The sequence below is a fragment of the Cyrtonyx montezumae genome, unplaced genomic scaffold, assembly GCF_038088225.1.
Source record: "Cyrtonyx montezumae isolate F1298 unplaced genomic scaffold, pur_monq_1.0 scaffold_5, whole genome shotgun sequence".
NCBI lineage: Eukaryota > Metazoa > Chordata > Aves > Galliformes > Odontophoridae > Cyrtonyx > Cyrtonyx montezumae.
In genome coordinates, this window is record NW_027072056.1 from 12,540,678 (window position 1) to 12,553,866 (window position 13,189).

At 44.9% G+C, this 13,189-nt stretch overlaps 1 protein-coding gene across 1 annotated transcript in view; it reads left to right on the forward strand.

The window, feature by feature from the left end:
• Positions 1–4,094: 4,094 nt before the first annotated feature.
• Positions 4,095–13,189, forward strand: part of MB21D2 (Mab-21 domain containing 2) — a 54,427-nt gene continuing 45,332 nt past the window's right edge. Inside the window, exons 1-2 of the mRNA XM_065748413.1 lie at positions 4,095–4,115; positions 8,375–8,579. Coding sequence (XP_065604485.1) covers positions 4,095–4,115; positions 8,375–8,579 — 226 coding nt within the window. The remainder of the gene's footprint in view (positions 4,116–8,374; positions 8,580–13,189) is intronic.

Genomic DNA, 13,189 nt, shown 5'->3' on the forward strand with positions numbered 1-13,189 from the left:
AAAAAAGCTGAGGTTTTGATCCTGCTTGGAGTTCCTACCAGCAGACCCTCGCTCCTACCTAAACTCTCCAGCTCTGGGGAGGTGCAAAGAGCTTTACTTTGGATTACATCTTTACGGACTAATGCTGTTTGTTGATAACAGTGTTTGATCGTATCCTGGAATCTTATGCACAACAAGTAGTGACTGCACGTGTCATATAGCAGTTTACTGATCAAGTCCTCGGTTATTTCCTTTGGCTGAGCAACCTGTTCTCTTAACTTCCCTTACAGATCCCCCTGAGCAGACTGCTTCTTTCTTCTGTAATGCACATCGCAGAATCAGGACCCTTGAAATCTGCTCTGCACCCTCACTCCCACCTCTCAGCCACCAACAGTACCATGTAAGGTAAGCTGTGTCTTCCTTGTGCTACTTATGGCTCTCCAATTTATGATGGAAATCCCTCCTGACTCTGGGTACCCTTTGTTGAGGGTGCTCATGGCACCCAGGCCTCCAGACCACCTCCTAAAGTTACAGTCTCCTTAATGACACTGATACTGCAGGGGATAGAGCTTCTGATGCGGGGATGGTTTGCATGTCATTTCTTCAGCAGGGAAGTGACAGTGACAGGAATGCTGTACCCAGAACTGACCCCTAGAGCAAAGCTATCTCCAGTGGCATCTGTTTTGCTTAAGCTGCTACTTTGTTTTTTTCTTTTTTTATCCTGGGGGATTCTTGCATTCAAAGCATGATGGAGTTCTGTCATGGATTTGGTGTATTTAGGAGTGATGCTGAGCTCCTTTTCCAAACTCACTAGTCAAGTTTCTTATTGTAGTGGCTATGCAATATCTGCTCTGGGGCTTTTCCATTTCTGTTGATCATTTCTGTTCCCTTTTCTGCTTATGATAACTGTTTTTGCTCTGTTGCTATGAGCGTGATCCCCAAAGGAAAAGTCCTTGCTGATTGCAGTTGTAGGCTTCTCAACAGATTTGTTATTCTACCACCTGATGGGGACACACTGAACAGTGCCTGACACCAGCACTGTGCTACAGTTCCCATGAGTTTTATCAGTGTAGCTAGGGCTGTCAGATGCAAGTGTTTGCAGAGCTGAGAACAACAGAAGTCATAGCAAATGTCCAGACATCCATCCTCGTACACCTTTCACAGGTTTACAGCAAGAACTTGCTGTGAGATAGGAAAGAAAGATGACAGCAACAATATCAGGATTTGCCTGCATCTGCAAAACAGCCGCAGATGGAAAGGGAAGCACTGTGACTTAATGTGATTTTCTTCTCAGGAGACAACACACAAAGCTTTCAGAACAAGAGCCACAGAGGGGTTCTAGCACCAAAGGATATGGATAAGGGTGTATATATATACTTTTTTTTCTGAGGATAATTTGATTAGGAAAATATTATGGAGTTGTTTTAGTGGCAGGTATTCCAGCACTACCCATTGAAAGTTCACATGACAAAAAGCATCTGATAATCTCAAACCAAAGGATGTTTTTGATTTCCAAGGGATCCATATATATTTCAGGTATTTGTATGCCAGCTGCTAACACATAACATTTAGCAGTAAAGGAAGATCATTCCAGCAAGCAGAAAATAGCATATCCAGTATTCAAATTAGAGAAAAAAAATATTTCCATTATCTAATTTATAAGTTGAACTAAAACTAGCAAATCTCATTCATGCATGTTCCAGTCCTGTCCAGGTCCTTTCTCATTAATATCTTTCTTCTGTGAAAACCACCATACCATTAATTTTCCATAACTTTGCTTTTCTCCTCCCACTTCTTTCTTTGTTTTTCATTTCCAATTGTCTGTCTTGGCAGACAGATAATTCCCGTGTTCAGAACACAAACTCCTGCCCCTTACCTTACCAGAGACCACTAAAATGTTTTATCTGACACATTTACAGTCTGCCATGAGTATTACAAGAGATTTTTTTCATTGTAGATGTTTGTTGCCTTTTGGTTTTCCTCATCTTAGGGCTTCCCTTCTTCAGATATGAACCTGTCTACCAGCCAGAGCTTCTCAGCAGCACACAAAAAACTAAGTAAGCTCTTAAAAACATATCTGCAGCGGCCGGAGGATATCCCTTTCATCATTGAATATGCAGTGTTCTTTAGTTCAGTAGGGCATTAATTTTACACTACAGAGCTAAGGTCTCCTTTTCATTTTTTGTTGATGTATTTTAATAGAAAGACACTCAGAAATCTCTTAGCTCTTCACCCTAAAGAAAGGGAAACTGAAAGAGGAATCAGTGGTTTGGCAATCAGTTACAGATTAGGATATTCTAACAAGAAGCACATTGTGGGGGAAATCATGGGAAAGGGACTACTATCTTTCAATACATGGCCAAGGGGCTGTGTTCTCTCTATGTGGATACTATTACAAGGAAATGTAGCATTTCCTGCAAACCTCTTTTTTTTTTTTTCCCCTCTGCTTTATGACAACTGTAAGAAATATGTTCCTGGAATACAGGGAAGCAGCTGGGGATTGGAGCCACAGCTCAGTGATCTGGGATTGCTGCTTTACAAGGCTGCAAAGAAGCAGCAGTTATGTCTAAATCACAAGGACAGTTGCTATTTGGCAGCGTCTGCATGAAGAGTGCATGATGAAATCTTCTCAAGAGCTGCAGAACAGAATGTGGGGTTTAAATTGCTGCTGGCAGCACCTTGTGAGCAACAGGGTGATGTGGGAGAAATGGGGTAATTGGTTCTATTGGATCTATCCATCGCTGCAGGCACAGTAATTTTTCTAAGCTTCTGGACAGGGACAGAGTGGCTGAGTGAGATCTCAAAGTGTGCACTGAAATGAAACAGGAGTGCTAATGATCAGTTCTTTATTATGTTTATATCTGGTTTCCAGTTGAGTGGGTCCTGATTCTCATTTGTGACTTTTGATACTATTGCAATACATGTAATTATCTACAGATGAACAACAGCAATGAGTGCAGTCAAACCATACATAGTGCATGTAGATGTGTAAGGGAATGTGCCTTTATGTTTGTCCCCACCAGAATTCATTTATTATGTATGAAACCAAAACCAAACACCAAATTTGTATTTAGGGGGAATGCATAGGGATCAAATGTTTCATGTTCTGGCCATATCCCTGTACTGCTCCAGTGCAGCACAGCTTCCAACACTGCTCAGACACACTGCTCAGACCTGAATCCAAATTTTGCTACTTGAGATAATCCAAACTTACAAATAAACTAATAATAGAAAATTAATACTGACAAAGGAAATGAGCAGCAGAAGTATTACTTACAGAAGCCTAGAGCAGCTCACTTAAAGTCTATGAAGTTTATAAGATCCATTTCAAAAGTGTTATTATACAATTACGTTAAATGACAGTGAGATAGACACATGACCAGTATATAAGTTTTTGGTTTTGTTTTGTTTTTCTTTTTCTTTTTCTTTTTTCTTTTTTTTTTTTTTTTTACAGTAGTGATCTGGCTGGGACCTTGGAACATGTAGTGTTAGAAATTATTTTGGAGTCAGGACTCTGCTTCCCAGAATTCTGCTTCAAAGTCCTTGGTGGATATATGAGCTGCAACGATGTATTTCTAGCTTGGGGTTCACACTAAGCATCTGCTATTCTTTTAGAAAATGCTGTAAGCATCCTGACTATGGATACTTTGAGGCTGGTTATGACAGATGCAATGCCATTGTTTCAAAAGATTTTAATGAGCACAGCTCCAGTGCCATGTGGATGGCTCGATGCTGTGTTCTGCTGACAGGATGTAGATCACAACTCTTCCCAGGGGGGAGAACTTTTTTTTTTTAATCTGGAAGAAAAGTTTCAGCCTGTCAAGAAAGTTACACCTCCCTTTTTAAAACTGTCTCAAGACTGTAGTATATATTGGTTGCTTTTCACTTGCCATCATTCTCTGCATAAGGAAGTCATGCCTCTAAGCCACCTGGATATTTATTTACAGACACTGAGAAATATTCTCTAGTGACAGGAGGGATAACAAGGGCAGGTGGAGCTCCTCATAGTCCCTGGGGAGCATCTGGGATACACCATGTGTTTGGAGAGGGGCAGAGCTGAGCATAATCCATGTTACTTTGGCTAGCAAACTTTTGTAGCTGGTACATGCCTCACCATGTGGAGAAAGCTCCAGGAGGTAAAATGCATGGGATCCATAGATCTGAGTGGTACTGACTTTACTCTATAAATGTGTAAAGGTGAGAGGGAATTCCTGGGTACAAAGCAGGAGCCTGTTTCCCTGACAGCCCCAGATCTGTGTTCAGGAGTGTTCTGGTGGGGCTGCATCAGTTTATTTATGCTCAAGTATTGCTACTTTAAGCATGCAGCTTAAATTGCAGAGCTAGGAGAGAGATCGTGAACCCAAATTCATTTGAAAGTTTCTCTTTGTCCCTGTGTATGCACTTAACTTTGTTTGTTGTTGATCCCACTCTAGTGTATCCTTTAGGCTGCTGACTGTACCTGCCATTTCCAAGACATTTTTAGGGTATGTGGAGCAGAGGCAAAGTTTCTACCACCAGAATGAGGGGAAGTTCTGGCATAGAGAAGCACAGGGAATGCTTGGGCAAGGTCTTGTTTCCTGTCTGGTGATCCCAAAGGCCCCACTCTAGAGCCAGCCTAGGGACCAATGGAAGGAGCAAAGACCTGAAGGTGTGCAAAGCATTTGAAGTACACATGGCATCATCAGGGCAGCAGGATGAATGTGAGCTGCTGACAAGGTGTGATGCTTCTCTGTCTCCCTTCTCCAGGGACTGTCACATGTTTATGGATTCAGGCCAATCAGAAAAAGTGTGCAGGGAGGAGAAAAGGGGAGTGGAGGATAGTGCTGGGAAGGGGAAGAGATCTCAGGCTGCATTCAGCTATGGGCTGGAAGAGCAAAGCTGGATGCAGAGCCAGCAAAGGAAATTGATGAGAATGGCACAGCAGGATCTGTCGTCAGCATCTGAGCGAGTCCTTCCCTGTGCGTGGCTCACTCGCTGCTCTGTGGCACTCTTCTTACCTGCACAGCCTGTTCTGTGCAACACAAGGCACAAATGGCCCTTTAACATCTTAGGGGATGCCACAGAAATGTGAGGCAAAAATTACAGCCACCAGATTGGAAAAAATGGAGCACTTCATTCAGTAATTTTGTTCCCAGTGAAGCCCCTTACCACGTGAAGCTTTGAGCTGCAGCTGCTTCAGTGCTGAGTACAGAAAGGGAAGATGTTCCCAAGTCTACTTTTAGCCTCAGAAAATCTGGGTACTGTTGAAGTGAGGGATGAATCTAGCTCAGCCTGCGTCATGCCATAATTACCAGCTGCAGTGAAATACCTTCAGATGATTTCTCTGAGGTTCCATCTTATTTCCGGATCTTGCTCCAATTAATTCCCCCTACCAGTTTTCAGTGCCTCATTGAGATGCACCAAGAGTCAGTCCCTGGCTGCCTGGTCTTTCTCACTTGATATCCCAGGACAGTTGCTGTTCATAGCTACTGTAGACCTATATCCCCGTCTTAAGGTGTGGTGGTATTAATGCTCACTTGAAGTCCAGCAATTTTTTGAGAGAGCCTATTCAAGTGTGGGAAGCATTTTGATGTGTCTGGTCATGCAACAGATGTGAGAACAGTTATTTCTTCTGATTCATTTCTCTCTGGCCTATTCTATTGCTAAGTGCTGGAAGTGGAGGATATCTGTACTGCAGGAGAAAAAGAGGAAGGTACTTTGAAGGAAAGAAAAGGCACACAGGAGGAAGGAGGCACATGTGAGAGGGAGGGCACAGCTTCCAGCACAGGAGGGAATGGTGTGATGGGCAGGGTAATTGGTCCCTACCCCAAAGAAGGTGAATATCTATATTGGAAAGTTTGGTGCCTGGTGGGGCAGAGGCCACAGATTCCTCCTAGGCCACAAGTGATGCTCACAGGGAGAGCTCTGAGGATGCTGAAATGTTTCCACAGAAAGTTCCATTTCAGAAAGAAAAAGGCTTTGGTAGAAAGACTCCTGGCCAACCGTATTTGCAATCTCATTCTCATTTATTTGCTCAAATAATCCCCAGTGCTTGATTTACGTAAGACTTGAATTAACTGTGTATTTATTCAGAGATCTTAAATTGTACCGATGTGATGAGATTGAAACTGCATCAGCTTGCAATTCTAGGGTATTAACAAGCTTATGACAGTGCAGTGGATCCCACTTGCCACTCAGGGACCCAAGTCCATTAAAGAGAAGACAGCAAGAAGTCTCCTTGCTTTGCAAGCATGATGTTTTTCATGAAGGAAAATTTCTGCTAGCAGTGAGGTGGGGGTGTGCAGCACTGATCAGAGATGCTTAAAGAAAGTAAAAACCACTTGCCCAGTGCTGCTCTTGGTGAATGCTATTGGCTTGAGACCAACCACTAAAAGAAGCACATGCTTTGGGTCTCAGCAACAAACTCCACATGAACGAGAAACGTGGAGCAGCTGACAGCCTTGGGCAATGGAAACTTCTTGGAAATGTGACAGTGACAATAACTTCAAGCGGATGTGCCATTAAAAAGGGTAAATAAACCAGGACCTCTGCTGCTTCCAGCATTCATTATGGATTGTGCTACACAAAACTGGAACAAGGGTACCCATGCAGCTATAAACGGTTGCAGCAGCACATGGGGCTTGGAGATATTCAAAGATGAGTAGGGCAAAATGGAAAAGGTCCTGGTGTGGTTTGGGGTTCAGGAGTCAACGCGACTTCTGTGCATGATGGGATGGGGACATTATCATGCTGATAATGGGGAGAGGTGTTATCACCAGAGGGAGCTGTCTGCCTGCACGACACTGTCACCCCAGCCAAAAACACTTCATAGACGCGGCAACGGGGCTTCCAAAATCCAAGGGCAGGAAGAGAAAGGTCCTGAGCACTCAGCCAGAGGCTCAGATGGTGAATGAAGGGTGATGTGTGTCCGAGTGGGCTGCGTTCAGCTCTGAACACAACAGGGCCTCAGTACCCAGCAGAGGGCATGTGCCCGCACACAGGCACTCCTACCTTTACCTTGGGGACATCATTTCCTAGATAATGAGCGCATCAGTGCCTCAGAAACTATGTAAGCAGTGACAAGACAAAGCCACAGGCAACGCCTGTTGTTCTATGAAAAGGCTATGGTTTCTGTTACAGGGTCCAAATCTATCCTTGATTTTCATTCTTGTTTAAGTTCAGGTCCTGCTGCAAAAGGTGCTGAGCATGCACCCATTTCTAATCAGGATGAGTGGTCCAGCAGAACCAGGCCACCTCTCTGCACACTTACATCTGCGTTCACCACGCATCACAGAAACCAGCCTGTGAATGCTTTTCACCAGGCATAGTTCCACCTTCCTGTTTTTTCTCTGAATGCCTCACTCCTAAATTTGGTGGAGGTATTTCGCTTTCAATCAGGACTGAACTGAAAGCTTTGTTTTCTGCCAAGAAGCTTCGGAGGACAGTACTTATTAAAGCAGTTTGTGTGAGTGCCACAGCATCTGAAGAGCCCCGTGGAAGGCTGGAATGTATTTGTACGCTCCCTGAGCTGGAAGACAGTGAATCCTTCCAGTGGATGCACTAAGGTAAATAATGGATCACGCTATGTATGCTCAACGATGGGACAGCACACAGAAGAGCAGGCTAAAGGGAGAGAAACACTTCAGGTTGAAAAGTTATTAGGCATTAAAAACACATACTGAAGAAAATTGTGCTGCCTCGGAGAATGGGTGGGGATAGGTCTGGGCTCCTTGACACAGACCCGTAGGTCTTCTGACACCCCACCTCTCTTCCCTCTCTTTGTGTGGCTCTCAGGGTTGACCTCCGGAGCAGCAGTGAGGGCACTTTGTCTTGGTTACTGCCCCAAAACGTACAGTAATATTATCTCATATATATGAGTGTGTATGCATATATATATGTGTGCGCATACACACACATCTTATGAAGCCAAAAGGGAACAAATTCAGAACGCCTCCGGGAGCAGAGTTCCAAGCCGGTTATAAACCTGCTTGCAAGACAAGTGGAAAAAGAAAAAAAAAAAAAGAAAATAATATTAAAAAAAGCAAGCAAGCAAGCGAAGCCTCTCAGCCCGCAGCCCCCGCACCCGCCCCGCCGTGACGCCGCGGAGCAGCGAGCCCCCCCGGCAGCAGGCGGCCCCGCGCGGCCCGGCCCGGCCCCCAGCGCGGCGGCGGGCGGCTCCGCGGTGCCGCGGGCGGGGGCGCAGGAGCGCTGCCGCTTGTTGATCGCGGCGCCCGGCGCCCTCCGCGCCTCCCGGGCCCCGCAGGCAGCCCCGCGCCCGGGCTTGCCGCTGCGCTGCGGTGCCGCTTGCGTTCTTCCATCGCAACGTCGCTTTTATATATACATCTCCGTATATTATTATTTCCCCCTCTCCCTTTCTTTCCCCTTTTTTTTTTTTTTTTTTTTTCTTTGCTTGAAGATGGCGGCGCCTCTCGCCAGCAAGGCAGGGTCCGCCGGCACCAACAGCAAACCTCCCTTCCCGGAGCTGGATTTCCGATCGGGAGCCAGGGTGGAGGAATTGAATAAACTCATCCAGGAATTCACCAAGCACGACCAGAGGGAGTACGACGACCAGCGAGCCCTGGAGATCCACACGGCGAAGGACTTCATCTTCTCCATGCTGGGTAGGGCAGGGACCGCGCGGGGCGGGGGCGATGCCGGCGGGACCTCGGCGCTGAGCTGCGGGCTGTGCCGCACCGCGGGGCGCGTCCCCGCTGCGGGGGCTCCGGGGGCCGCAGAGAGCGCCCCGCCGCCGGGACGCTGTGTTGCCCTGTCCGCGCAGCCTGCCTTTAGCAGAGGTGTGTTTATAAGCGGAGAGGAAAGGCTGGGTCGCGGAGCTGGCCGGTGTTGGGAGAACCGCGGCGAGCCCGAGCCTTTATTGTTTTTCTCCTAACCATCCAGGATGTCGGAAACGCAGATCTATTGGATGTATTTATTTTTTAGGGGGTTATTAGAGTGGTCGGTGCTTATAGAGGAGCGTCCTCTGAGCTGTGTTTCTTGCTTGGGTTGCAAAACTTGCTGCGAGTGGAGCAAGTCGGATTGTGGCTGGGAGTCCTCATCTGCGTGAAACTTCTCATCGCAGGCAGGGATCCTTAAAGCAGGGGAAAAGGTGCTGGCCCTTGCAGGAATCACCTGGGCTCTGACATGACTAAGGCTTATTACGATCAACAGTGGAATGACCAGCAGCTCTAGATGTTAAATTTCCTGATAAATAGTCACCTTATTTTATCTAAGAAATCACTAAGACGAATGAGAGCCCTTGGGAGACAAAAGGATGCTCTTCTATGTGCAGGCTGGACTTAAATCATTCTGTCAGATGTGTCTCCGTATCCCAAACGTTTCTGTGTGTAAAATAAGAACATGGTTAATTAGCAGGTGTGGCCAGGGAGGGGTTCTCTGTGTCTGAGAGATGCCCACAGACCCTTGAAGCCCAGTGTACAGTCTGCAGGTACACAGTGAATAACCTGCATCACTTTTCATTCAGAAGCACAGAACTATCCCATAATAATTATTATCCTTCAATAGTAAATATTTTCTGTATCATGGGGGTATCCCATCCCTGAAATAGATCACTTTCTTGGTAGCCGTGAGCATATCTACACTCATTAAGTGAGCATCTACTGGTCCAGCTGGTTATATGGTGAGGTGCTCGTGTGATTATCTGCTTTGGGATTTGCTCAACTTTGTGTATGTACTGCTTTTTCACCAAGGGTTGGACAGGATACAACAGACTAAATTTAGCTTAAGAACAAGGACAACAAGTTGAAAAGTCAGTAGCATGTATATTTATAGTTGCTGTTATAAATATTTTTCCCTTCCTGCTTTAAAAAAGCTATGTGGTGAAGCACTGGTTGCAACAAAGTCTGTAGGATTTTTCTCAGTGAAAATCCGATCCCATGGAGGTCATCGACTGCTATAATCTGATGCATTTTTCAATCAAGGCTTTAAATAACTGGCTGAGGAAGCAGGTCTGGGCAAGATGAAGCAAAGGACAGAGAGCTGTGAGAACAGCAGTTCCTAGTGTATGGCTGGTAGGTGGAGAAAGCTTTATGTGGTCCTGCTAAAGCATTGCTTGTATTTGCAGGGATCACAGAACACATCATGTTTTCATGTCTCACTGGCAGGAAAAGATCGTAAAAGAAAGACAGAAGAACAGGTTATAGCGTACCTTGTATTTCTGCAAGTGCATCCTAAGGTCTTGTCATCATGAAAACAGGGAACCTTAGTCTATTAGAAATAACATAAATTAATGTGGCAGTTTGTTAATGTTACTGGTGGGAGATGAGCATTTCGTTTTAAGTGTGTAGACTAAAATTGGGTTTAAGCAGTAGCTATATTTCTGTCTAAGTTATGTCTCACAGTTAGCAATGCAACTTGCTTCTGAAAAAAGGACAAGACCTCAGGACCAAGCCCAGGACAGAAATGGAGACGGGGTGTCTGCTTTAAACCCAGAAGCTGCGCTTGTAGTTCAGACCCCCTTTAGCCAGAGAGGCTCTTAAATCTAAAATGATTTAACATATTAATAAATAGCTCTTTCCCCTGTGCCTGATCCCTCCCATACGTACTGCTCTTATCTCATCGGGTGATGATAGGAAAATTAAACGTAGCTTTCCTGATTTAATTACACTGGTGCATAATTTGTGGATGAGTGATAGGCGAGAAGACTTTGCACAGATTCTCTGATGTTTGTACTCCTCATGGCTTCCCTCTAGCGTAGACCTTTGCTTTCTTTTTATATTAACTATTTTCCTGTGTGCTGTCTTTAGCTAGCTCTCAGTGACAGAACTATGGGAGCTTAAGAGCTGTGCCATGATGAAATCAGGGAGAGGTGCTGCTTGCCATGTCTTTGTCCAAAATCTTGTGCCCCATGCATCAAAATAGGACTGTAAATGACCTAGCTATAGGTTGAGGGAATTGAGTATTTTCTGCATGCAGGCAGTTCCTGGGCATCCCATACTTAATCACCTAGACCATATGGTCTTGCTGACACCCTCCACTGAAACAACAGGTGTTTTTTGGTGTCTGTGCTGGGTAACTTCCCTTACATGCACTGAGTTGTGCCTGGTAATTACTTGTCTCCTCAGCACAGGTATAACTGATCCTCAAAGGGGAAGGCTATATTCATCAAGAAAAGGAGTGGAGGAAAGAGAGCCTTGTGTTCTGCACGATGGGCTGGCTCAGATTGACGGGGAGACCGAGTCTCTGACTGCCAGTCATGAAAGGAGCTCATCACTTATTCTGACAGTGACTGCATTTTCTTTTGTGCTAAGGAATGATAAAGGACTGTTGTTTTTTTTTTTTGTTTTTTTTTCAAATGATGATGTTGCTACCAATGATATTTGGATTTTTAAAGCATTTGCTGCAATTGTGTTGAGTGGTGCATAGCGCTGCAAAACCTTTTAGGGGTGCCTGATCTTGAGAGCATTGTTCCTGCAGTGCAAGTACTCCTGGAATCTAATTTAATAAAGAATACTTTTCTGTTCAACACCTAAATAAAAAAGTGTTGTAAAGCATAGATGTGCTAGGCTTAAAAAAAAAAAAAGAAAAAAGAAACATGCTCTTGGGAATAAGAACATTGCATATTAAATAGCCTCTTGGTATTTCCAGTGCTATAGCTGCCTCGCAGCAGCTCACGTTATTAGTTATTGACTCTTGTATTTTACTTCTTAATGAGAGGTGCTGAGAAGAATGGAGCAAAGAGGTATGGATAGATACAGGCCACACAGAACTGTTTCTTCTACTAAAGGCACACAGTGGCATTCAGTTGTCTAGAGCAGTTCTCCAGCCCTTTGTGCTGGTGTTTTATTTCCTACCATGAGGCTTTTTCTTCTCTGTACAGTTGGAACAGGGATGATCAGGGCACACTGTGCCCTTCTCTTTCCTCTCTGCCCATCAAATCAGGGAAAAGACAGGTTTAAGTTGGCACTAAATCAGCACTTCTTTTGGAAGGCCACTGGTGTATTTTTTTGTTGCTTCGCTGGTTGCACTTGACTCCTATGGGACCAGAGCTGCCCTGCTCAGTGTAGCTCTCAGCTGCCCATAGTCCTGGCCTGCAGGGCTGACAGCCCACTGCCACTTGAAGCTGCTGACAGGACCTAGAGTGAGCTCCCATCAGCGCCAGATAGAGGAGAATGGTGAGCCTGCTGAGAGCATTTCCTGGCTCCCTGCTCTGATGATTCCCCTTTTCAGTGGTGTCTTCTACAAGAGAGGTATTTCATGCCCTCCAGTGTACTGGAGATTTGCGTATCAGAATAACATTGATAGTGTGACTGAGTTGTAGCAATTTGTGGGGCTTTTTTTTTTCCCTTTGCCCACCTGATATAACTTGATGATGAAACCTCCTATTGTAGACTAGATTTCATGCATTGTTGAATTGCTACCTGCTTGTCTATGATAAATCAGAGAAATTCTCTGGTTTCTTTTGTGGCATTGAGCTGATGAAATAGCAACACGATTGAAGCGGTCTTTCTAGAGTTAAGTCTTTTGTGTATGCACACCTTTTCTCAAGAGAGGCCAGTCGTTACAGGAGCACACTGCACACTGAGGGCTATGTTAATAATGGCTCCCTGCTGGCATTCCCTGTGCTGCTGAATGCATAATGCACAGCTGTTAAAAACAACCGTACTGTATTGCAGATTTCATTTCTGGCTTCTGTTGGGTCCCGTCTCCCTGCAGATCATACATTTCTGTATTTGTATTTGAGGTTGTATTTTCTTTATTTATTTCTTAAGGGATAGGGTCATGTGCTGGCAATGTGATCCTAACAAGGCATTGTTGTCTTCTGTTTGGCTGTGACTATCAGAAATCAAGAAATTTCACCTAATTGGAATTCTTTCTCTGTTACTAGTTAAAAAGAATCCATAGAATCATATAATCATTAAGCTTGGAAAAGACCTCTAAGATCATCTAGTCCAACTGTCCACCTATCACCAATATTGGCCACTAAACCATGTTCCTAAGTACCACATCTCCACAGTTCTTGAACACCTCCAGGGACAGTGACTACCACCTCCCTGGGCAGCCTTTACCTGTGCACCACCACTCCCTCTCAGAATAAAATTTTCCTAATATCCAGTCGGAACCTCCCCTGACAAAGCTTAAGGCCATTCCCTCGTCTTATCGCTGTCACCTTGGAGAAGAGGCTGCCCACCCCACTTCAACTTCTTGTCAGGGATTTGTAGAGATCAGTAAGGTCTTCCCTGGTCTCCACTTCTCCAAATTGAACAATCCCAAT